Source organism: Oreochromis niloticus, linkage group LG3 (assembly GCF_001858045.2).
Source record: "Oreochromis niloticus isolate F11D_XX linkage group LG3, O_niloticus_UMD_NMBU, whole genome shotgun sequence".
NCBI classification, from domain to species: domain Eukaryota; kingdom Metazoa; phylum Chordata; class Actinopteri; order Cichliformes; family Cichlidae; genus Oreochromis; species Oreochromis niloticus.
This window is the reverse complement of record NC_031967.2, coordinates 76196484-76222894: the sequence shown is the minus strand read 5'-3', so window position 1 is coordinate 76222894 and position 26411 is coordinate 76196484. Positions and strand designations below refer to the sequence as shown.

The 26411-nt window shown below is 42.3% G+C and overlaps 1 protein-coding gene across 3 annotated transcripts; it reads left to right on the top strand.

Moving 5' to 3' along the window:
• LOC100711697 (nuclear factor 7, brain) lies at positions 1–26411 on the top strand. 3 transcript variants are annotated; one of them, XM_025905984.1, is made up of 2 exons: positions 1–125; positions 24220–26411. In XM_025905984.1, exon 2 carries the CDS (start codon positions 24237–24239, stop codon positions 25623–25625), a length of 1389 nt encoding a protein of 462 aa, XP_025761769.1. In that variant the 5' UTR covers positions 1–125; positions 24220–24236; the 3' UTR covers positions 25626–26411. The 3 variants fall into 3 exon arrangements, with proteins under 3 accessions (XP_025761769.1, XP_019210764.1, XP_019210765.1); XM_019355219.2 differs by lacking the exon at positions 24220–26411 and adding an exon at positions 227–3099; XM_019355220.1 differs by lacking the exon at positions 1–125 and adding an exon at positions 19773–20015.

The following is a 26411-nucleotide window of genomic DNA, read 5'->3' as shown; positions in this document are numbered from 1 at the left end:
ACAGACAATCAGACTGAGTTCAGACCAAACTAGCAGCTTCCTCTGAGTGAGTCCAGCTACAGGAGAGAAAAAGTGGAAAACTCCAACACTGCTGCTTCAAGCTGCTGACGCTCCACACACTGAATGTGAGTTTGAGCAAAAACACGACTCAAAGGAAGTTTCAGTGAAGGTCGTAGAGGAGGGAGGGGAGCCAGGACTGACTGTACTTCCTGTCTGTTGTTTTCAGCTTCACTCACAGACTCAATGGCTTCCAGATCAGAGGAGGATCTCTGCTGTCCGGTCTGTCAGGAGGTCTTCAGAGATCCTGTTCTTCTGTCATGTAGCCACAGCTTCTGTAAAGACTGTCTGAATAGATGGTGGAGAGACAGAACAACACACGAGTGTCCAGTTTGTAAGAATATATCAGTGTATGAACCACCTTTAAACCGGGCTTTAAAGAACCTGTGTGAATTGTTCTTAGAGGAGAGAGATCAGAGAGCTTCAGAGGCTCTCTGCAGTCTGCACTCTGAGAAACTCAAACTCTTCTGTCTGGACCATCAGCAGCCAGTGTGTCTCGTCTGCAGCACCTCAGAAAAACACACCAAGCACAGATTCAGACCCATCGATGAAGCTGCACAACAACACAAGAAGGAACTTCAGGAAACTCTGGAGCCCTTAAAGAAGAAGTTAAGGGTTTGTGAAGAAGTTCAAGTGAAGTTTGATCAAACAGCAGAACACATTAAGGTCCAGGCCCGACACACAGAGAGGCAGATTAAGGAGCAGTTTAAGAAGCTTCACCAGTTTCTAGCAGAGGAAGAGGAGGCCAGGCTGGCTGCACTGAGGGAGGAAGAGGAGCAGAAGAGTGGGATGATGAAGGAGAAGATGGAGGCTCTGAGCAGAGAGATAGCAGCTCTTTCAGACACAGTCAGAGCCACAGAGGAGGAGCTGAGAGCTGAAGACGTCTCATTCCTGCACAACTACAAGGCTGCAGTGGAAAGAGTCCAGCGCTGCCCCCTGCTGGATGATCCACAGCTGCCCTCAGGAGCTCTGATAGACCAGGCCAAACACCTGGGCAACCTGACCTTCAACATCTGGAACAACATGAAGGACATGGTCTCCTACACTCCTCTCATTCTGGACCCAAACACTGCTCATCCAAAACTCATCCTGTCTGAAGATCTGACCAGTGTGAGATATGGAGGAGAGAGGCAGCAGCTTCCTGATAATCCAGAGAGGTTTGATTATTACATTTCTGTCCTGGGCTCTAAGGGTTTTAATTCAGGGACTCACAGCTGGGATGTCGAGGTTGGAGACAGTACAAGCTGGATGCTTGGTGTAGTAGAAGAGTCTATCCAGAGGAAAGGAAACACAGAGTTTGGATTTTGGGGTGTAATGTTCAGTTTAGGTAAATATTCAACACGCTCACCATCAGCAGGATTCACTGATCTCTCAGTAGAGAAGAAGCTCCAGAGGATCAGAGTGAATCTGGACTGGAACAGAGGAAAGCTGTCGTTCTCTGATCCTGATACTAACACACACATACACACCTTCATACACACTTTCTTTCACAGGATGTTTCCATTTATTCAAACTGGGGATGATGTCAAGGTGTTGCCAGTGATGGTGTCAGTGTCAGTGGTAGTAGAGCAGGTCAGTTCAGGATGGTTTTTTTTCTAATGTTGTTTCCTGTCAAGTCAAGAAGTCAAGAAAGTCAAGAAAACCTTTATTTGTCACATGTAAGTTGCCCTGCAGCGACCTTACATACACAACACAGACATGACATGTGGACAGGGTAAGCACATTGTGTGGGCCAGATCCGGGCCATACCAATTTTGCTATGTGGGATAGCGGGCAGCCTCGTGGGGATTTGAACAGCCATTTCCGCTTTCTTTATTCTTCGATAAGCCAGGGCCAAGCCAGCGCCGATCTGCAAGAACCCTGTTATCATGGTTCCGAAAAGATGTCTTCAGTGTCTTGTCACAGGCTCTGCCGAACCCAGGCTTCTCGTCGAGAATAGGGTGTCAATTGCATTCAGGGACCAGTTGATGAAATCCATAATTCCTTTTTTAGGTTTTAGAGAACAGATTGTGATACTCTTCCAGGGTAAAGGGAGAGAAGTAGACAAGACTAGACAGAGACATGAGAAAGCCAAGCAGGAAAGATAAGGGAAGGGAGAGGGAGAAAGTGTGACCGCCTTCGTCAAGAGCCAAACAAGAAGAGAGTTGCATGCAGCATGTCAGTGCTGCATGAACTGACAGCATGTCAGTGCTCCATGCAACCAAAACCCCAAATATTTGAAAGATATTCTTGTTTAGCTTTTTGTCCTTTTTTTTAAACATTGTTTTTAACATAAAGCGTCTGTGACTATAGGTTATTCAGTTCAAAATTTTAAGTTTATTTGTAATGCATGACAGCAGAAAGCTATAGCCCAAATGGTGGTATAAAATCTGTTTTGCATTGTTTATTATTTTATATGGGTATAAGCTGTATTAATTATTTTTCTGTTCTTTTTGAGTTCCCTGGCTTCCGCTCCAGTCTTCCCTGGTTTGAGTGAAAGAGGAGGTTGAGGGTGGAGCTAGTTTAAAAGCAGAAGTCAATAAAATGGACTGAACCATCTACTGCAATCATGCAGGGGGGAATGGGGTTCTTCTTAAATGTTGGTTAGCTGTTATCGCTGTGGTTTTCACCTTTTGTTTACACAATGGTTTATTCACTTGCTATATAACTGGAGCTGTTTCTCATTTGGGATGGTCAGATTGTTAAGTTATGTTTTGTTAAGTGGCTTTTGAATAGGACTTTGTTAAGTTAACCTCTTTTAAGGGCCCATTTGGTTGTTAAAATAGGTTGTTTTTGTCCTTTTAACTTTTTATAATAATTTCGTCCTTTTTGGGGTATAATAAATACATAATATAATAATGTAGAATAATATAATATAATATAACAACCCCCCCTCCCCACCGCCCCTTAATTTTTTTTTAAAGTTACATCTGTGTGTTCTTGGCTGCTTGGTCCTCAATAGTGCTGTCCACCTTTGAAACAATGATTCATGTTTAACTCCATATATGAAATGTTTCTGATATTTGAATTCTGTTTGATTAAATACTTTCTTCATGACACAAATGAGATTTCAGTGTATTAATAGAACTAAATAAGATCAGAGTTGAAAGGCTGTATTATGTATGTGCTTCACTGTCAGTATCTTCAGGGGGATTCAAAGTTACGAGATAAACTAGTGTAGAGGAAAATATCGGCGCTTTATTTTGTATCAAAGTGGAGCGTGTCGTCCAGCCGGAGGAATGTCTCTGACTGCTTCATATGGAAACATCAGCAGGAAGTTTGACTGAGCTCGTTTCGTCAGCTCGTTTTTCCTTCATTTACAGCAGAAGAACTGAAAGTGTGTGTGTGGATTCAGAGCGCTTGCTGTCAGGACAAATAAAGGAGGGGAAGGGATTCAAAGGAGCAAAGCGCTGTTTTTAGAGCCTTAAAGAGAAACCACATTTCCAGTCTGAATCCTGTAAACTTCAGATGATGATTCAACATGAACCTGCATTCACAATCACTTCCAGTGTGCTTTAATTAAGTATCTGAGGAGAAAATCAATCTCATTTTCACTTCTTTTCACCCTGCTGACAGTCTGATACTCAACAATCAGACAAACACACAAAAAAATTGACGTCTTTATGTGTTTCATTTCTTAACGAGGACATAAATATTTGTGAAAAACAAAAGATCCTGCCACTTTCAAATATTCCTTCCAAATAATTGAATGAAGAACAAATCAAAGTATTTCAAAGTGTCATTAAAACAAACAGTTCAAAGCAGTAAATAAAATGTCTGTTCACAGCACCAACAAAGCAAGTCTTTACAAATAAAGTTGCTCCACCATTTTCCTTCATGCTGTCCAACCACTGTCAGAAGATTTAGACCCCACTGTGTCATTTTCAGCTGTGGACACGTTATCACCACACAGATGCTGAAAGTGATTTGACAGAAACCCCGATCCCCAATGAAATACTAGCCACAGAATCTCAGCCACGTCTTCTTCCTCCTTTTCTGGGAAAACCATCAAACTCTACATTACACTCTGCATTTTTCAGGGTAAAGTCCTCCACTGATATCTAACACACTGCTGACTGTTTTATGACTACATCCACTTTGACCTTTGACCTACTTCAGTCTGTTTCTGTGGAATGTATCATCATCATCATCATCATCATTATTATTTTGACCTTTGACCCATTTGATTGTGTGTGTGTGTGTGTGTGTGTGTGTGTGTGTGTGTGTGTGTGTGTGTACCTGTTTAGACATCTTCGTGAGTACAGAAAATTGGCATGCTACTATACTTGTGGGGACCAACAGTCACTTATGAAGACAAAGTGCCGTCCTCATGAGTTTGAAGTTATTTTTGAGACTCAAAATGTGGTTTTAGTGTCAGGGTTGCAGTTAGGTTTTGTTTATGTTTAGGCTCAGTGTTAGATTAGAGAATTAAAAGAGTGAAAACTCAGAGCTCGGGCACTACATAATCATTTATCTTATTTATTTGTGGATATTTGCTGCCATCACCTGGAGAAATACAGGAAGTAAAAATTGGAGGAGGGTCAGAAACAAAGATTCATAAATTCGATCCATAAAAATGGTCCAAACTAATCTTAGGGCCATTCATTAATAAAGGTGAAAGGAGAGAAAATATATCATAGTGATGAAAAATGTAGAAACAAAGCAACCAATACAAAAAAAATTATTTTTACATCCAATCCAAATTTAAATTTATCATTAAATTTTAAATCCCAGACAAAACACACCAAAGGAGAAGAAATTATTCTTTAAGAAAAAGGGATGAAAGTGAAAAAATTAAGTTTGATTTATAACCTCCACATTCCGAATTTATCATAAAATTTCACAGGAAAGACCGAGTAAAAAAATTATGAGGGGGAAGGAAAAGTAAAGTTCAAACATAGGATAAAGGATAAGGGAATAAATTTAGCTCTAGGAAGGGGAAAAAATGTTTAAGAAAGAAATAGGAAAAGGGTTAATGTTGGAAGGAAATAAGAAAAGATAAGATAAATACAAAAAGGTGGAGAGCCAAGTAAGGGAAACGGTTGAGTTTAGAGAATAAGAAAGGGGAAGGATTAAAAGGAAAAAGATTAAATATAAATCCACAGTAATTGCAAATAAAAAAGGATAAAAGGGGATTTTAATTCCTTATATTGCTCTGTTCTTTCCTTTCATTGAGTCTAAAAGTGGCCAAAGTGTTTAATTTCGATATCCATGCTTGTTACGATTTTTGTCTTAATGTACCCAACCAATTGTTATTTTGTCTCAGACACGATGGGCTGTGTGCTAACACACTGAAAAAAAGGCCATGTTGGATTTATTTGATTCAATAGTGGACATTGGTTGGACACAAATGTTTTGCTTTGGCAGAAACTTAAACAACTGAGTTAAATCAACACAACTTTTTCATATTCAATAAACCTGTGCATTTTGTGTTCATAAAACGCGATTGAAACATGTTTAGATGAAGTAAGTTGAGCTCTTGGAATATTTTAATCCTTCACAATTTTGTCATTTTATTTCAACACTATTCAATAACTTTTACCCCAATACTACTTGGTCACTTAAATACTACATGTTGTCTTCATATTACATAATGTTCAACAAAGTCTAGAATCTGGTTACCATAAAAATTTAATGGATCTACAACAACTACCATCCTCCTATCTTTATCCTGGTTGCAGGGGGGCTGGGAAATAACCCAGAAGTGATAGGTTGCAAGGCAGGGTATGTCAGGTTTATATTATTGGAATGTCATTTATGCTTAGAAATATCTACTCATATATGCTTAGAGTTTTATAATCAATGTCATGTTGGTAGAGGTTTGATCCTTAGGAGTCTGCAAAGACTTTGTGTGCATTCCAGAGTGTTCTGGCATTCACACCCACATCCTGGGAGCATGGGAGAGGTCGTACCTTCTCCTTTTGTTTTGTGGTAGGATGAACATATCTATATCTGTTTTAGTCTAAGTGCCTTTTGTTTAGATCAGGGGTCCCCAATCCCAGTCCACGAGGGCCGGTGTCCCTGCAGGTTTTAGATGTGTCGTTGATCCATCACAGCTGATTTAAATGGATAAATTACCTTCTCAACATGTGTTGAAGTTCTCCAGAGGCCTGGTGATGAACTAATCATGTGATTCAGGTGTGTTGACTCAGGGTGAGATCTAAAACCTGTAGGGACACCGGCCCTCGTGGACAGGGATTGGGGACCCCTGGTTTAGATGAACTGCTGAACTTCCAGACCAGCAGGTTTAGGGAAGTCATTTATAGGGTCATACTCTGACCCCCCCCCACACAGTACTCTTTGTTCACATGTATACCTATGCAGAATGTCATGTGTTAATGAGCCTATGCATATTCATGTAACCTCAATCAAAGAGCAGTGTTACAGGGGAGCGACTGGGGTCAAGCGAAGGAACGGCGCTTTTCGTGGTTCGCTCCCTCATATATGAGTAATACAAAGAACTTTTAATCATGTCTTGCTTTACTGTGTAGTTGAATTGTAGTTGAACCTATCAGGGTACACCCTGGACAGCTCACAAGTCTATCACAAACCACCATTTGCACTTACATTGACAGGCAATTTAGAATCACCAATTAACCTAGCTTTAACAACTACATGACTTTTAACTGTGGGAAGAAACCAGAATGCCCAGAGAGAACCCAGTGCAAACTAGGGTTCAGCAACTAACCACTCTTACTAGATTGTATCATGTCATCTCAACAAGAACAAATTAAGTTGTTGAATTTCGTACATATCCTTCATGATTTAATTATGTTTATAGAAACATTAAATTATTGTGTTCAAATTACAAGTCAGACTTTTTTAATGTAACAACCACCCAATTTACTTTTTTCGGTATACTAAAAAAAGTAGAGGCGGCTGCTCGACTTGACTGAGATGGATGCCTTCCTGAAACCACGATCCAAAGCACGTGAGACTGAAATCCCGTGCAGTGTCGCAGTAAGTTACTGACTTACTTCACTCGAACATGATATGAACAATTTAATCTAGCCTCTCTGCATATTATGTAGTTTCTACACTATATAGTTACACTTAACTTTAAAGCATGAGGCACTTGTGTTAAATACACGCAAGATGCTTATGTAAATCCAAGAGCTGGCCAATCCCTTTTTTTCAGTGCAGATGTGTTAACAATAATGAGTTTTTATTCTCATGTCGAACATGATAATCATACTGATACATTCAGGTTTTAATAGTTTAATAGAGTTCCCAGTTTCTCCGATATACAACATTTTACAATGAGTACACTAGATAGCATATATTACATTAGTAGAATCCTGAGAAAGAGATTGCCAAATAGGAAGCCCTCTCTTACTAATGATATTTTCTACATATGTTACTTGTTTAAATCTGTCATCTAAATTATTTAAAGGCACAGGATTCAATTTATTGCACACCAGCATATCCTGTAGATTTTCATTTCTTCTATAACCTGTAATCATTTTAAATTTCCATAAAGGAGGAAGGGCTTGTTGGGTCATCAAAAAGAAGTATTAAGAGCTCGATTCAAGACTCTGATGTGTCTAAAAAAAAGGTGACTGCAAACAGAATCAAATGACTCTGATTATTCCTCCTAATTTGTGAGTCGGGCGGCGGCCAGGTGCGGGTGTCCTGGTGGACCGATTCCCAGTTACCAAGACTGGCAAATGGGACATGGAATGTCACCTCTCTGGTGGGGAAGAAGCCTGAGGTAGTGCCTAAGGTTGAGAGGTAGCGGCTAGATATAGTCGGGCTCACCTCAACGCATGGCCTGGGCTCTGGAACCAGTCTCCTGGAGAGGGGCTGGACACTGTCTCAGTCTGGAGTTGCGCCTGGTGAGAGGCGTCGGGCTGGGGTGGGTATCTTGGTATCCCCTCGGCTTGCTGCTGGTATGTTGGGGTTTCTCCCAGTGGACGAGAGGGTTTGTTCCCTTCGCCTTCGGGTCAGGGAACAGGTCCTGACTGTCCTCTGTATGCGCCGAGTGGCAGGTCAGAGTACCCAGCCTTCTAGGAATCCCTGGGTGGAGCACTGGAGGGTGCTCCCCCTGGGGACTCTGTTGTCCTACTGGGAGACTTCAATGCTCACGTGGGCAACGACAGTGAGACCTGGAAGGGCTTGATTGGGAGGAACGGCCTCCCGGATCTGAACCCAAGTGGTGTTTTGTTATTGGACTTCTGTGCAAGCCACAGTTTGGTCATTATGAACAACATGTTCGTACATAAGTGTGTCCATAAGTGCACTTGACACCAGGACACTCTAGGCCACAGGTCGATGATCGATTTTGTAATCGTATCACCAGACCTGAGGCCATATGTTTTGGACACTCGGGTAAAGAGAGGGGCTGAGCTGTCAACTGATCACCACCTAGTGGTAAGTTGGATCAGGTGGCGAGGGAGGACGCTGGAAAGACCTGGCGCGCCCAAACGTACAGTGAGGGTGTGCTGGGAACATCTAGCAGAGGCCCCGGTCCACAAGATCTTCAACTCACACCTCCGTAAGAGCTTCAACAGCATTCCGAGGGAGACTGGCGACATTGAGTCAGAATGGACCATGTTCAGCACCTCCATTGCTGAAGCCGCTGCACTGAGCTGCAGCCGGAAGGTAGTTGTTTTTTGTGGACTTGGAGAAGGCATTCGACTGTGTCTCTCGAGAGGTCCTGTGGGGGGGTGCTCTGAGAGTATGGGGTAACTGGCCCATTGCTACGGACCATTCAGTCCTTATACAACGTTGCACGAGCTTGGTCCACATAGCCGGCAATAAGTCGGACTTGTTCCTGGTGGGTGATGGGCTCCACCAGGGCTGCCCTTTATCACCGATTCTGTTCATAATATTTATGGACAGAATTTCTAGGCATAGCCAAGTGGCGGAAGGCCTTCACTTCGGTGGTCTCAGGATCTCATCTCTGCTTTTTGCAGATGATGTGGTCCTGTTGGCTTCATCAGGTGATGGCCCCCAGCACACCTTGGAACGGTTCGCAGCTGAGTGTGAAGCAGTGGGAATGAGAATCAGCACCTCCAAATCTGAGGCCATGGTCCTCAGCCGGAAAAGGGTGGAGTGCCCACTCCGGGTCAGGGACGAGACCCTGCCCCAAGTGGAGGAGTTTAAGTATCTCGGGATCTTGTTCATGAGTGATGGGAGAAGGGAGCGGGAGATCAACAGATGGATTGGTGCTGCGGCTGCAGTGATGCGGACGCTGTACCGGTCTGTTGTGGTGAAGAGAGAGCTGAGTGTAAAAGCAAAGCTCTCAATTTACCGGTCGATCTACGCCCCTACCTATGGTCACGAGCTGTGGGCAATGACCGAAAGAACGAGATTGCGAATACAATTGGTGGAAATGGGCATCCTCCGAAGGGTGGCTGGCCTCTCCCTTAGAGACGGGGTGAGAAGTTTGGCTATTCGGGAGGGGCTCAGAGTACAGCCGCTGTTCCTCCACATCAAAAGCAGCCAGCTGAGGTGGTTCGGGCATCGGACAAGGATGCCCCCTGGGCCCCTCCTTGGCGAGGTTTTCCAGGCATGTCCCACCGGGAGGAGGCCCCGGGGCAGACCCAGGACACTCTGCAGAGATTATATCTCTCCGCTGGCCTGGGAACGCCTTGGTGTTCTCCCGGATAAGCTGGAGGAGGTGGCTGGGGAGAGGGATGTCTGGGCTTCTCTGCTTGGGCTTCTGCTCCCGCGACCTGGCCCCAGATAAGCGGAAGAAAATGGATGGATATCCATCCATCCATTTTCTTCCGCTTATCTCTATTTCTTCCGCTTATGGATATTCCTCCTAATTGATGGCTGATTCTTATTAAAGAGTGTTTTCACTTCACTTTTAATCTGTGGTAAGAAGTGGGCTGAGTAACCTCAAGCATGTCTAGAATGATAACTATTTTTATTTAACAGTATGTGTCTGTCTGTATCCTTAAAATAAACCTTAGTACATAGTTGAATAAAATTTGATTATCAGGGTCTTTAAAGTTCAGATTTGATTAAAGATTTTATGCACTGCCAATAAGCCCAACTCTGTGTCTATGTTGGTACAGATGGACTCCACATCTATTGTACAAAATAAGGCATCACATGGATCATTCACATCTTTCAGTTTGGCAATAAAGTCATATGTATCTTTCACATAACTGGCATTTAGAAAACAGTCTATATATGCTGTAATTCTCTGTGATTCAGAGTCACAGTCAGTAACAATAGGTCATCCTATAGGGATTTTAAATGTAACAGACCAAGTTTCTCGAGATTTATGAATCTTTGGTCAAAGAAAAAATAAGCAAGGACAAGGAGAAATTGGAGCAGACAGATATTCTTCCTGAGATTGGGAAATATAACCCTCATTTCTCAGCTCCCTCAATACTTTTGACAAGATTCTGAGTCTCTGGTTGTAATGGAGCTTGTAAACATTTATAATAATTAATGTCTTGTAATTGTCAGTAGACTTCCTGTAAACAATCCTTTTTATCCAGAATACAGATTTGACCACCCTTATCTGCCTCTTTTATAACAATGTGCTTTATTTGTATAAGATTTTTCAAGGCATCCTGTTCCACAGATGTTAAATTATGTCATTTATCGAAAGGTATTGAGGTAATCATATATGGGATCTGTCCAAGTTTATTTGATCCAACCATTTATTAAAGATTTTATCTGCTGTTTGTTTTGTCCAATGTACAGGATCCTGTAAGCAGAAAAAGGACACTACACACTGATCTCTGAGCTGGGCTGCTCTCACACAGTGTTGCGTGAGGTGGTTTATCGGCCTCCAAAATACAATAACGACTTTGTGAATGACTTCGCTGACTTCTTGGCAGAATACATGTCAAAATATGATTGTGTTCTTATTCTTGGGGATTGTAATATTCATTGTGTTGTCCTGATATGACCATGGCAAAGGGCTTTTTAAACCATCCCACATAGCAAGCAGGTCTGGCCCAGATCTGGTATCAAGCCGGCACTGCTGGCTGACTTCTGGCATGATAAGACGTCATCCAGATATGGGCCAGGCCTGGCATAGATGGCACTGTCTATGTGATGGCATGCCATATCTGGCCCGATTATGGTTTGGTTTATGTGGCCCAGGCTCATAGAAAACAGGCCTGGCCGAAATCCAGCATCAAGCTGGCACTTCTGACTGACTGGTGTCATGGCAGAGTGCATGTCAACCAGATGCAGGCCAGGTCTGGCAATGAGGCACTATTTATGTTCATATTTTCCTATGTTAGTTAGAAGACCCAAATGCCATGTTGCAATACTATACTGCTATGGTAGCCAACGTTTCAAATGCAGGTTTGACAGGTTTGTGAGTGTACACTTCATCCAAAACCTAGTGAGGGTTTACTCATCTTTCCCAGTGGGTGGCTGTAACTCAGGCGGTAGAGCAAGTGTCCTATTGATCGGAAGGTTAGTGGTTCGATCCCTGGCTTCTCCGGTCTGCATATCGTGAGTGTGAATGTGTATGAGTGTAGTTAGGAAGCACTCAGTTAAAAGAAAGTGTGTGGTTGGGTGAATGTGGCATGTTGTGTAGAGCACTTTGAGTAATCTGGGAGAGTTGAAAAATGCTATATGAGAATTAGTCCATTCAATGTCTGAACAGAGTTTTGTCATGTTACTTTTGCACTATTATGCACATGTTGTTATTACATGGCTTAATTAAGGTACACATTAGGCTGACATCTGGGGTCAGAGCTGAAACTGTTCTGGGCCAGAGCTGAAACTGTTCTGGGCCAGCACAGGGCCAGCAGTGTGTCTGCAACTGGCCCGTGGCTGCACACAACTTACACATGGCCCACATAGCGCAAAGAATGATGGCCCTTTGGTGGCCCAGACCAGGTTTGCCAGAGGTAATCCACACATGGCCCAGCAAAGGACCACCAGTGTGTCTGCAACTGGCCTTGTGCTGGCCCATGTGTGGACCACCTCTGGCAAACCAGATCTGGGCCACCAAAGGGCCGTCATTCTTTGCGGTATGTGGGCCATGTGTAAGCACACTGTGTGGGCCAGATCCGGACCATACCAATTTTGCTATGTGGGCTTTGAGTAATCTGCGAGAGTAGCAAAGTATTATATAAGAATCAGTCCATTCACTGTCTGAACAGAGTTTTGTCATGTTACTTTTGCACTATTATGTTCCGGCACATGTTGTTATTACATGGCTTGATTAAGGTACACATAAGGCTGACATCTGGGGCCACACCTGAAACTGTTCTGGCCCAGCACAGGGCCAGCAGGGTGTCTGCAACTGGCCTTGTGCTGGCCCATGTGTGGGCCACCTCTGGCAAACCAGATCTGGGCCACCAAAGGTTCGTCATTCTTTGTGGTATGAGGCCATGTGTAAGCATATTGTGTGGGCCAGATCGGGGCCAAACCAATTTTGCTATGTGGGCTGAGTAGTTTTCAACAGTTTTTAACCAGAACTGTAAAATCCTGGAGTTTTTATGCTGCCAGACTGAGGAAATGAGCTCATTGTTTTATTCCACCTGCTGGACCTCTTTGGATATTAGGTAGCATAAAACGAAATCTGAGCCCTGGCTGATTGACATGGCTCGAGCTGTCAGACGTGAATGCCATTGAGTTGAGCGCAAGTGAAAAAAGGACAACTTGCAAGTGTCATTCCAGATGCTAAAGGACTGTTGGCGTCAATATCAGCTGTAAAAGATGCCAAAAGAAAACCCTTCACTGACATTATTCTGTCAAATTGTCACAACCCGCATTTTATTTAAGACTATAAACTCAGTATGTTGTGCACTAAGAACAAACTGCATCGAGCCCTCCATTCCAGCCTGTGAAAATTTTTAACAATTTTTTTATCGAGGTTTCCTCCACCAGGGCTCAAATCTCTAGTTCTTCTTGTGACCTCTTAGTCTCTTTTCCTTGCTCTGTTGTCTTTGATAGGTTTGAACCAGTGACTCTGTCCTCTTTAAAGGAGATTGTTGGTTGTTTTAAGCCTGTGGGAACTTCAAATTATGCTGTCCTTCCTCGACTCTTAAAAAAGGTGTTACATACATTTGGACCATTGGTTTTTGAGATTGTAAACCACACGTTTTTGTCAGGTGTAGTCCCTAAAGATTTTAAACATGCTGTACTCAAACCTCTGATTAAAAATCTGCTCTTGATCCCACAGTTCTTGCAAATTAAAGGCCTGTCTCCAAACTACCTTTTCCTTCAAAACTTCTTGAAAAGATAGTTCACAGCTGATTTACTGACCTTTCTGGAAAGGAAAATGTTTTAGAGGTTTTCCCAATCTGGTTTTTAATCCTTAAAACCAGCACTGAATCAGCCCTTTTAAAAGGTTTTACTGACACGTTTTTTTACCACTGAGACCCCATGTGTATTTAGATACCTTGGCCCAATATAATAAGCCAACTGTCACAAACCTGGGGTCAAAGTGGACTCAGAAGTGAAGCTTGACAGATTAAGGCAGTCATAAAGTCAAGCTTCCTTCAGATGAGGGAGCTAGCTAAAATAAAGCCAATTGGTTCACAGCAGCACTTTGAGACAGTTATCCACACCTTTGTTAGCACTTGGCTGGATTATTGTAATGCACTTTATATAGAGGTCAGTGCGTCATACATTACTCATTATCTTTCTGAGCTTCTACGGCCTTATACACTTGCCCACCCGCTTGCTTAGGAACAGCACTGAGCGTAAACTTACAGGAGATCATGCTTTTGCTGTAGCAGCTCAAAAACTGTGGAACGATCTGCCTTTAGAGATTAGACAGACCTCTTCTCTGCCTGTTTTTAAAATCACTTCTGAAAACCCATTTCTGCATCCTGGCCTTTAACACCCTGTGAGATGTTGGTTTTTTAGTTTATTTTTTATTTCAGTCTTTTTTAGTTGATTGTGTGTTTTATATAGGGCTGTTTTAATATTTATTAGGCATTTTAATTTTTCTTTTTGCTGTTTAGTTTTAGGTTTTATTTTCTGTACAGCACTTGCTTGCACTGTGCTGTAATTTTGAGAAGGATTTGGACCTCCATTATTTTCCAGGTAGATTACAGATTCTCAAGACTTCCAAGGTTTTCCCTGCTGATTATAACTTTGAGAGAAGTGGGATCCTGCTTTCTTGAGTATGTAACGCAGGGAAGGTGATTTTTTGCACAGGTGTTATTAAAGGAGGGAAACCTTCCTCAAAACGGACAGAGCAGTGGAGCAGCCAAGAAAAAGCACACAAATTTAAAAACTGTAAGGCTAAAACATAATTTATTATATTTAAACAGTTAAAAATATAAAATGAATTAAAACAGCTCTGGCCAGGGGACAACACAAAAATCAATAAAACACAACATTAAAAGTCCAGTGGCGACCGCCACGGTATAAAAGTCACTAAGAATTAAAAATCCAGTGAAGCGGTGCAGAAGGGAAACCCGACGGCGTCCTCGCTTTCCTCTCCGCCCCGGTGCGCTAAAGAAAGAAAGGCAGCGGCAGTCACTACTCTTTTAGGCGGCTATCATTCATTAAAGGGGACAAGTCAGAAGACTTACCCCGGGTGGGCAGAGCTCTCAACTCTGCTCGCCGCTTCTTTGTAACCGCCAATCGGCATCGGCCCGCCTCGCCGCCTCTAGTTTCACGCAGACGCGTAATCTGGCCTCCTGTTGCTGCAGCAGTCGGACCGCTCACTCCGCGTCCCTGCTTGCTGGCGCTGTGTCCTCCTGCCCGCTTGACGACAAGCTCCACCAGCCTCCTGTGTCACTGAGCACTGCCATTCCTGTTCCTGTCTCTCAAGCCTCCTCGAGCCTCTGTCCCAGTACTCTGACAGGCTCTCTTATCCACCTCTGTGCCTTCCCAGGTGTATCTGATTTGTGATTAGAAGTGGGCGGAGTCTCTCCGGGAGAAGTTAATGTCTTCGACAAAACTTGCAATATAAATAAAACACTTCACAAAAATATAACCAAAATATGCAATCCAAAAAAATAAAAATAAAAACACTCCACATTGGAACAGAGTAAAACACAGCAACATGCAAAGCAAAATAACTTCAAAATAAAGTCGGTCCTTCCCTGGATGACAAGTACACACCGAGCACTGGGGTGGAAAACATCTTCTCACCACCAACTTCTCTACATCCAAAGATAAGAACATAGAATTATCTCAGAGTGGGTTAATTAAATCGGTTGAATTGAGGTGATTTGTATATCCTGTATTATTATTTTTATTTATTTTATTTTGCTTGGCTCCTGCCAAGTTGTTTTAATAAAATCTTCTGCAATTACAGTCTAAACTATGGACATTCCCTTTTAAACCCATGTGAAACAATAAAAGTATAAATCTGAGTATAAATCTATGGTCCAAATAGCTCTAATAGGTTGCTCTAGTCTTTAGCTCTAACCATCCCAGATCAACAACTGCCACCATTTAGAGGGGAGCTGCCATAATAGGTGGGAATGATAAGATTTGACCTGCAAGGCTTCTCGGGTTTCTTTATATCAGGGGAAGCAGGGAAGACACCTGGATGTCAAGGCAGTCAGGCTGGACAAGTCCCCTCACCCACATCGGCTCCAGAACCGCCAACATCTACTGGGTAAGACTGAAAGGATCAGGGATAAGGACTTAATGTAATGTAATGTAATCAACTTTCTGTGTAGGGCAACATAACTTTGACTATTATTATTTGTTTAATGAGCGCTGTAAAACGTAGTGTTTTTGGTCGGTCACTGAGGCTACGTCCACACTAGCCCAGATAGATTTGAAAATGGCATTTTCGTCTGAAAATGCTCCGTGTCCACACTAGCGTTTTCAGTCAATTTCACAGAGTTGTGCGTCCACATTGAAAGCGCCCAAAACGCTAACGTTCCAGTCCTGCGCATGCGCAAAAGCGAGTGAGGATTAAAGAATTTGAAGACAAGCTATGTGGAGCATGTACAAACTGATATTAATCTTTTTTAGGGCTGTCAAAATTGAGAGCAGTCAAAACAACTGCTGTATAATGCCCTCCGCTATCTTTGTTTAATTGGTCACATGACTGCATCACATGACTAAAATGCGTCATTGTTTTAGAAAGTCTGACTTTTCGAGTGTCCACACTGTGATGGGACAGCTCCGTTTTGAAATGTATGCGTTTTTGAGAGCGTTTTCAAAACGCTGCACTTTTCCTTGGGGAAAACGCCATCTCAGTGTGGTCGGGAAGCCGAAACGGAGAGAAAACAATGCATTTTCAAACGAAAACGCATTAGTGTGGACGTAGCCTGATGCCATTTTCTCTAGCACCCAGTGACAGCTGTGACTGTGTATTCTTAAAATATGCAGGGCTTCCCTGTGAGTTTGTCAACTGCTTCCTTTACATTCCAGTCACCCACTCAAAGAAGCAGGAGTGCAGATGAAAACGATTCATCCCAGATTCACTTTGTTGCAAAGCAGTTGCCTAAGTTCACCTACTTTGTAGCACAATCTTTACTTGTATATTAATCCCACCATGTTGATGAATTTAAAACATGACAAAACAAACAAAATACAGAATGCTTTTTCTGAAACAAGTGGAGAGGTCAACTGGAACCATATGATGCTCTAAAACGTCATGAGAAAAGAAGCACATGAGAAATATTGTTAATGTAAATGTGACCTGTGGGAGACGCTGTTTAAATAGGAAATGAGCTGCAGGAATGCAGTGAGTTCACAGGATTTAATGCTAATACAAAACAGTCTTTTTAAAGACACAGAAGTAGCACCAAAGAGACAACAGATCTACTTTATTAAATACATTCAAACTTTAAAATTGTAGTACAATTTTATTTTATTGTATCTATTGTACATATTACCCGACATCTGTGTGTGGACAGCAGAGAAAGAATTTCATTGTACAGAGAAATGCTTTATTTTCTTGGTACACATGACAATAAACACTTTGAATCTTGATAGTACGAGGGAGACAGGATAAGTCGGTTTTTTATGGTGCTCATAAACGGTGCCGAGCCATGAGATGTACAAAGTGGCGTTTAATGACCAGGAAAAACATTGCTTTTTACTTCCTGGACCTGAGAGCAAAGCTACACATGATGGGGAGGTTGTTATGGGAAAATTTGCTCCAGGCCCAGGAACATCAGCAGTGCCTGTACAACAGAGGGGCGAGACTCACTTCTCTTTAGTTTCTATATGAATCATATCAGGTTTTCAATGCATGCAGACATAAGTGATGTAAGTCTCAGGTAAAACTATTGATATCTCTTATCTGCTGCATCATTTACAGACCAAAGCTTAGCTGGATTCTCAGCATTAAGAAAACAGTGTCTGTGTCTTGTCCTCCAGAAAAAACTACGAGAAATGGGAAACAGAACATATGATCTTGTAGAAAGTTTGGGCTTTATAACAAAGGTGACAGAGTCAGGTTGTTTGACATAAGCGTGACAGCACAGAAAACAGCACAGAAACAGGAGGAGAGCTTCTCTGTTTACTTTCTATCTCATTCTTAGTGTTTTTTGCAGGATGAGAGCTCTTTTAACTACAAACTTCAGCACAGCATGGTTGAGTCTGTGTCCTCACCACAGTTCACAGGCCAGACGTTTGGTGAAGCTTCTGCTTGGTTTATCGTAAAACGTTTAAGTACATTTGGCTTCACACCAACAAACAGAGCCAGCTTCGACAGATAACCAAACTAACTGGTTTTATTTATTATCTAAGTTCAGGACATTATGTTCAGACTCCCTTGGCCCAGAACATATCCCCCTGACTTTAACCAGTTATGAGGCAATGTAGCTTGCCATCACCAGTGTGTGAATGTGTGTGTGAATGGGTAGATGACTGAATGTGTAAAGCGCTTTGGGGTCCTAAGGGACTAAGTAAAGCGCTTTAAAAATACAGGCCATTTACCATTTATGATGTGTAAGCATGTTTTGCAAAACCCTCTGCACTTCTAAATGTTAATCACGATAATTCAATTCAATAATAGCACTCACTGAAGCTTTTGACCCTGCTTTAATGTAGTGCCAACTCTTTAATGAACACATAGCAATGTGTACATAAAAATCATGAAATTTAGCTTTATTTAATCATTTTATTCCACATTTGGGGTCCTAAGGGACTAAGTAAAGCGCTTCAGTTTGTCTTCCAGCCTGGCATTGGAGCGGATGATGCCGTCATTCACCTCCTACATCGCTCCCTCGCTCACCTGGAGACCGCTGGGAGCACTGTGAGAATCATGTTCTTTGATTTCTCCAGTGCCTTCAACACTATTCTTCCCTCGGTTCTGAAGGACAAGCTGGAGAACTCTGGAGTGGACCATCACCTCACTACCTGGATTTTGGACAACCTCACCGACCGACCACAGTATGTGAGGACTCAGGGCTGTGTGTCGGACAGGGTCGTCTGCAGTATGGGGGCCCCACAGGGAACGGTTCTGGCTCCGTTCCTCTTCACCATCTACACTGCAGACTTCTCCCACAACTCCACCCAGTGCTTCCTGCAGAAGTTCTCTGATGACTCTGCTATAGTCGGCCTCATCACTGATGGGGACGACAAGGAGTACAGAGGACTGACTCAGGACTTTGTGGACTGGTGCCAGCTGAACTACCTCCAGATCAACGCCAGTAAAACCAAGGAGCTGGTGGTAGACTTCCGCAGGCACAAACATCCTCCACTGCAACCACTGAACATCCAAGGTATGGACATCGAGGCTGTGGACAGCTACAGGTACCTTGGTGTTCATCTGAACAGCAAACTGGACTGGACTCATAACTCAGACGCCCTCTACAGGAAAGGGCAGAGCAGACTGTACCTGCTGCGGAGACTCAGGTCGTTTGGAGTGGAGGGCCCACTCCTGAAGACCTTCTATGACTCTGTGGTGGCCTCAGCCATCTTTTATGGTGTGGTCTGCTGGGGCGGCAACATCTCTGCTGGGGACAGGAAGAGACTGAACAGGCTGATCCGAAGGGCCAGCTCTGTTCTAGGATGCCCTCTGGACCCAGTGGAGGTGGTGAGTGACAGGAGAATGGTGGCTAAGCTGTCATCCCTGATGGACAACATCTCCCACCCCATGCATGAGACTGTGACAGCACTGAGCAGCTCCTTCAGTGGGAGACTGCGGCACCCACGGTGTGGGACGGAGAGATTTCGCAGGTCTTTCCTCCCCACTGCTGTCAGACTCCACAATAAAGACCTTGACTGATCTAACACACACATCCACACGTGCAATAATACTAATGTGCAATAATCCTTTCTGGCATCGTTGTATTTTTACTCAATTGTATATAGCATTTGTACTCTATTTTTATCTTATTGTATATTTTATTCTATTTTATTCTACTGTATATAGTATTTTATTTTATTCTATTCTGTACAGTTGTGTACTGTATTTATTCTTATCTTATTTTATTCTAATTTTTCCTTCACAACTTTTGCACTGTCCACTTCCTGCTGTGACAAAACAAATTTCCCACGTGTGGGACTAATAAAGGTTATCTTATCTTATCTTATCTTAAAAATACAGGCCATTTACCATTTATGATGTGTAAGCATGTTTTGCAAAACCCTCTGCACTTCTAAATGTTAATCACGATAATTCAATTCAATAATAGCACTCACTGAAGCTTTTGACCCTGCTTTAATGTAGTGCCAACTCTTTAATGAACACATAGCAATGTGTACATAAAAATCATAAAATTTAGCTTTAATCATTTTATTCCACAAATAACCAGAACAAAGTCTAAAAGAAAAGCTACCAAACAGCTGCACCACTGAGTCACAATTTATTACCTGAACATGCTGTTTCACAGCTGCTGGCAGGTAAACGACTGGACTCTGCAATGAAACACACTGTCGTTTATGGGTGAAACAAAAGCCTAAAAGGCAGTTGAATTAAGCTCCGCCCCTCACGTTATTCAAATGCGACAAACCAGGAAACAGGCCGTTCCTCTTTCTCAGTAAAGAGAGACGCACAGACGATCAGACTGAGTTCAGAGCAAACTAGCAGCTTCCTCTGAGTGAGTCCAGCTACAGGAGAGAAAAGTGGAAAACTCCAACACTGCTGCTTCAAGCTGCTGACGCTCCACACGCTGAATGTGAGTTTGAGCAAAAAGTTTTTACCTGTCTTTGAACGCCGCTTTTTACGTCGCACAGCAGAAAACTGCTTTCAAAGATAGATAAAAACGGTGTTTTTTCTGGTGTTCCGTGTCAGCTGTGATGGTGTTTAAAACGCCGTTTTCTTGAATTTATGCATGGCCTCCCCCATGGGTCTCTCATCCAGTTACTTTCAACTCCTTTCACTCAATCAAAGAAGTGCAGACCACTGCCTATTCGGTACCAATGCGTGTCTCAGTTTTTACTTGTATTATAATCCCACTGTGCATTTTGATGTGGTTAAAGCATGATCAAACAAGCAAACGACAGAATGCTTTTTCTGAAATAAGTGGAGGCCTTAACTGTGTTATGTGAAACGGCAGCTCTGCTCATTTCTGTTCTTCTTTCTTATTTTCCTCTTTACTTCTCTTAACTTTTAAATAATAAAAATAAAGAACAAATACCTCCAATGTTATTATTAAATCTGTCCTGTTTTGGTTTATGAGTAATTTAGGTGAATTAGCTGAATACTTAATTTAAAATATTGCATACAGAAATGGAGGACATGGTATATCTATCTATAGATAGATGGATAGATAGATAGATAGATAGATATAGAGAGAGAGAGATAGATAGATATAGAGAGAGATATCTATATATATATCTCTATCTATATATATCTGACATAAAGTAAACTTAATTTATCTAAATGTTACAGCAGTTGATATTGATAAACACAGCTATGAAGCATTTACAGCAAATAATTAAATGAAGATAAAACAGTATTTAGTTTAGTGTGTGTTAGAGCAGATTACTTTTTCCCAGACAGATACATTGTACAAACTCCGTTCTGAAAATACTGGAGTCCTGTGTAAAAATGTAAATTTAAAAACAGGAAGCAGTGATTTGCAAATCTCAAAGCCATAATTTATTCACAGTGGAACATAGAAAACATGTCAAATGTTTAAACCTAGACTATGTCGTTAAAAATAACTCCTTTTGAATATGATGGCGGCACGGTGGTTAGCACTGTTGCCGCACAGCAAGAAGGTCCTGAGTTCAATTCCACCATCAGGCCGGGGTCTTTCTGTGTGGAGTTTGCATGTTCTCCCTCGTGTTTGCGTGGGTTCCCTCCGGGTACTCCGGCTTCCTCCCACCGTCCAAAGACATGCAGTTTGAGGGGATAGGTTATTTGGATAATCCAAATTGTCACTAGGTGTGAATGTGAGCGTGAATGGTTGTCTGTCCCTGTGTGTTGGCCCTGCGACAGACTGGCGACCTGTCCATGGTGTACCCCGCCTCTCGCCCTATGACAGCTGGGATAGGCTCCAGCGCCCCCCGCGACCCTGGAAAGGATAAGCGGAAGCGAATGGATGGATGAATATGATGTTTCAAAACAGTTGGTATGGGGCAAGGCTGGAAAAATAAGTGGTTCTAAAAAGAAACAGCTGGAGGGATATTTTAAAAGTAATTAGGTTACTTGGCAACAGGTCAGTAACATGATTGAATATTAAAAGAACATCTTAGAGAAGCAGAGATGATCTGAAGGAAATATGGGCAGAGGTTGATCAATCTGCAAAAAACTCCATTAACAAATTGTGCAACAATTTCACTCACTGTAAAGTTGTGAAGACTTGAAATATTTCATCCTCTGGAAGCATCAAAATATATTTTATCAAAAGATTCAGTGACTCTGAAGAAATCTCTCTGCAGAAACAATGAGGCTAAAAGTCATGATGTCAGTGATCTTCAAGCGCTCAGAGGAAACTGCATTAAACAGATATGATTCTGTCATGGAAATCAGTGCATTTCCTGTATCCTTTGGGGCAAGAGACATGAGTCACTCTTTTAGAGAAGTACGTGTGATGTCCCAATCTCTGGTGTTAACTTTCAAATTCGTGTAAGACTTGAAGAGCACTCAGATGATGTTGAGAAGGACATTTCCAGTTTACATGGAAAACAATTCTTTTCTTTTCTTGAGATTACTTATTTACATCACAGTTCAGAAAACATATATACAGGTCTGTTTCAAAACTGCATCACTGTTTTTTTTTAATGCATGTTGAAAGGGCAAAAATATTCCTGAGATGCTGTTAATATTTTTAAAATTGAAGGCTATTATACAGTGGTATTACTTTAAACTGAGCAAAACAGTGGTTTGATAAAAGTTAAGGTCTCCACTTGTTTCAGAAAAAGCATCCTGTCATTTATTTGCTTGATCATGCTCTCCTTCGACCATCTCTGCACTGTGTGGGTGGCTGGTGGCTCCCTGCGTACAACGGTCTCGTACACAGGGACAAGGTGCACCAGGTTGTGATCAGATCTTCCCAGGGGAGGGAGAGGTGATGGACTGTATGCCTTTTTTTGCATTGGCATACAGTAAGTATCATGTTGTATTGCCTATGGTGGGGCAGGTCACATACTGGGTGAAGGTCGGCAGTGTGAAGGTCGGCAGTGTGGAGTCCAGCGATGCATCTGGAGATCAGCCCAGTCTTATTCTAATGGCTGATCTAAAGAATTCCACACACAACAGTTCTGGTCTCCTCCCCGTACAGTAAACACCCCCACAATGGAAAAACATGCACAGTGACCAGGGCTGCTGACCCACTAACCCCCATCTCCTTTTAAGGTAATGTCTGTTTGCCATTTGTCTATCCCTCACCCTAAGTAACTGTTGCTACCTGTCCTGCACCCCAGTTCTTTGTTCACATTCCAAAGCTATTATTCTATATGTATTCTTACCCCCTTGCAACCGCCATATTATAATATGGCAAGCAATCACAAACTGTAACTCTTATGTATATTAAGCAATCTGTTATCCTCAACAGGAGCGGTCTCACATTTCCAATGATTACAGAAGGGAGAGATGGTTTGTAACGTCTCCTTCTTGGGCGATGACGACACCCCACTTGAATGACCAGAACTAACATGAAACCATAGTGCATGATGGCAGAATCTAATTGCTAAGACTTAAGTTAAAGGTTAAGAGAAGTGAAGAGGAAAATAAGAAAGAAGACCAGAAATGAGCAGAGCTGCTGTAACAGACACAGTTAAGGCCTCCACTTGTTTCAGAAAAAGCATTCTGTTGTTTGCTTGTTTGATCATGCACAGTGGGATTATAATACAAGTAAAAACTGTGACAACCATTGGTACTGAATAAACACTCACTTAGCAGCAACAATCTGTGATGAATTATTGTGGTCTGCACTTCTTCTTTGATTGACACTGAACACTGGAAAAAATGCCATTTTTATCTGTCTTTGAACACCGTTTTCTGCTGAGTGACATAAAAAGCGGCGTTCAAAGACAGTTAAAAACAGCGTTCTTTTCCGCTGCTCAGAAGGGGTGTTCAAGGCGCCACTCTGTGGCGTAAAATACGGCATAAGGCCGTTTCTTTTTTTTTTTTTTTTTTTTTTTTTTTTAACACCATTTCATAACCAGATGTGTTAGAAAACTCGCGATATTTGGCTGAAATGGCGTGCCATGCTGTTGCAATTTAAAGAACGCATCAAGCCGAGAACCCGAAAAATTCCCAGATGTGTTCTCGTTCTGCTTGTTTTGTCGAGCATGTGTTGGTGGTGATTTGTGTGTACTTGGTACAGCTAAATATCCCAGAATGTATTTTGTCCAAAACTGAAACGCGGCAATGGCGGAGGAGCATGGCTAAAAACTTTTTAATAGACTCTTTCTGGGTCACAAAATAAACTTTGAAGATATTTTCAGGCGAGAATGTAGCTGTGTAAGCTTCAAATATCTGCTTGATTTATCAAGATATCACATATTTGCAAGAGTGCTCTGGCGTTTTTGGAGAGGAGCAGACCGGGAGGTCGAGGCTCAGGTTAAACATGATATGTAAGTCTCCTAAATAACTTCTAAATCTTCTAAATCTGTTTGGTTTATTTCAGTGTTTTATTTGTTCCTGAGTAAATCGGTTTGGCTGAGATTAAAGTTAAGCTTCATACCATATTAATCAGAGTTAAATTAAGGGGATGGCAGTAAAAACTCCGGAGCTGTGACATCATCAAGTACGCTGGTGTTCCAATTGTACAAATCGCGACTCTGTTCTCGCTAAGTCCGGACTCCCGTGTGAACTTACAAGGTCCAGACTACGTGAGAATGTGAATATAGACTCGCAAACTTGAGAACTGAAATAATGCTTCAGTGAAGGTAGCAGGACTGACTGTACTTCCTGTCTGCTGTTTTCAGCTTCACTCACAGACTCAATGGCTTCCAGATCAGAGGAAGATCTCTGCTGTCAGGTCTGTCAGCAGGTCTTCAGAGATCCTGTTATTCTGTCATGTAGCCACAGCTTCTGTAAAGACTGTCTGAAGAGATGGTGGAGAGAGAGACCAACACACCAGTGTCCAGTTTGTAAGAGAAGATCTTCAAAGGATCCACCTTTAAACCGAGCTTTAAAGAACCTGTGTGAGTTGTTCTTACAGGAGAGAGATCAGAGAGCTTCAGAGGCTCTCTGCAGTCTGCACTCTGAGAAACTCAAACTCTTCTGTCTGGACCATCAGCAGCCAGTGTGTGTCGTCTGCTGTGGCTCAGAAAAACACACCAAGCACAGATTCAGACCCATCGATGAAGCTGCACAACAACACAAGAAAGAACTTCAGGAAACTCTGGAGCCCTTAAAGGAGAAGTTAAAGGTTTGTGAAGAAGTTCAAGTGAAGTTTGATCAAACAGCAGAACACATTAAGGTCCAGGCCCGACACACAGAGAGGCAGATTAAGGAGCAGTTTAAGAAGCTTCACCAGTTTCTAGCAGAGGAAGAGGAGGCCAGGCTGGCTGCACTGAGGGAGGAAGAGGAGCAGAAGAGTGGGATGATGAAGGAGAAGATGGAGGCTCTGAGCAGAGAGATAGCACCTCTTTCAGACACAGTCAGAGCCACAGAGGAGGAGCTGAGAGCTGAAGACGTCTCATTCCTGCACAACTACAAGGCTGCAGTGGAAAGAGTCCAGCGCTGCCCCCTGCTGGATGATCCACAGCTGCCCTCAGGAGCCCTGATAGACCAGGCCAAACACCTGGGCAACCTGACCTTCAACATCTGGAACAACATGAAGGACATGGTCTCCTACACTCCTCTTATTCTGGACCCAAACACTGCAAGTCCAGAGCTCATCCTGTCTGAAGATCTGACCAGTGTGAGATATGGAGGAAAGAGGCAGCAGCTTCCTGATAATCCAGAGAGATTTGATTACTACTGTTCTGTCCTGGGCTCTGAGGGCTTTAACTCAGGGACTCACAGCTGGGATGTTGATGTTGGAGACAGTATACGGTGGGGACTTGGTGTGTTAGCAGAGTCTGACCACAGGAAGGGTCCCATACGGTCTGGTTCATGGAGAATAGGACTTTATAACGGAAAATATTCAGCACGCTCTCTATCAGGTCCAGAAACTGCTCTCTCAGTAAAGAAGAAGCTCCAGAGGATCAGAGTGAATCTGGACTGGAACAGAGGAAAGCTGTCGTTCTCTGATCCTGATACTAACACACACATACACACCTTCACACACACTTTCACTGAGAAGATGTTTCCATATATTAATACAAGGAATGAAGTTAAGGTGTGTCCGTTGAAGGTGTCAGTGTCAGTGGAGCAGATGAGTTGAGGATGATGATATTTCTAATGTTGTTTCCTGTCAGTGAATTGAAGCTGTTAAACTGCAGCTGTCCTCCTGCGGTTTGTCACAAATTTTTACAGTTTTAGTCTTTGTTAATGGAATTTCTGAGCACAACCAGTCTGAGGAGACTTAGTACATCTGTTAATTCATAATGAGTAAACTATTACCATGGTCTTTCCAACAGTAATTTAATTGATTTTACTTTTTTAAATATTCAGAAAATGTTAATCAATTGTAATTACTATACACTGTTATAAGAGATCTTATCGAGTATGTACTGATTGATCCAATATGATTCCACGTATAATTCTGTGTATTTATTCATCATGAACATTGAAAGATCTGGATGTGGCATTTTCAGTGGGAGAAAAATTTTGTCACTTACACAAATGACTTCTTCAGTCTCAGCTGACCTGCTGCATCCAGATGAACTGAATCAACCTTTTGGGATCTGCTTACATGGTTGATTGAGCATGCTGTTGCATGGCCTTTAACAAAATTAAAGTGAGAATTTTAAAGGCAACAAATGTTTTTACTAACCATGGAAGTGGTCCCACCCTGTATATGGTGTGGCTCATATTATAGTCAGCTATTTATAGTGATTGTTATACATACCCTTTCTGATATTTGTAACCTTTAAAATACCTACAAAACGTAAGCCTAAAAAGCTTAATCATCATTCATTATAGAGGACCAGAAGTATCACATGCACCAAATAAATCATTTTGTGCTTTAATAATGAATTGTGCAATAAAGTATGCATTAGTAAATTCA

Excerpts from the sequence above, each read along its gene's own strand:
- LOC100711697 (XM_019355219.2), top strand. The coding sequence starts at position 244 with ATGGCTTCCAGATCAGAGGAGGATCTCTGCTGTCCGGTCTGTCAGGAG.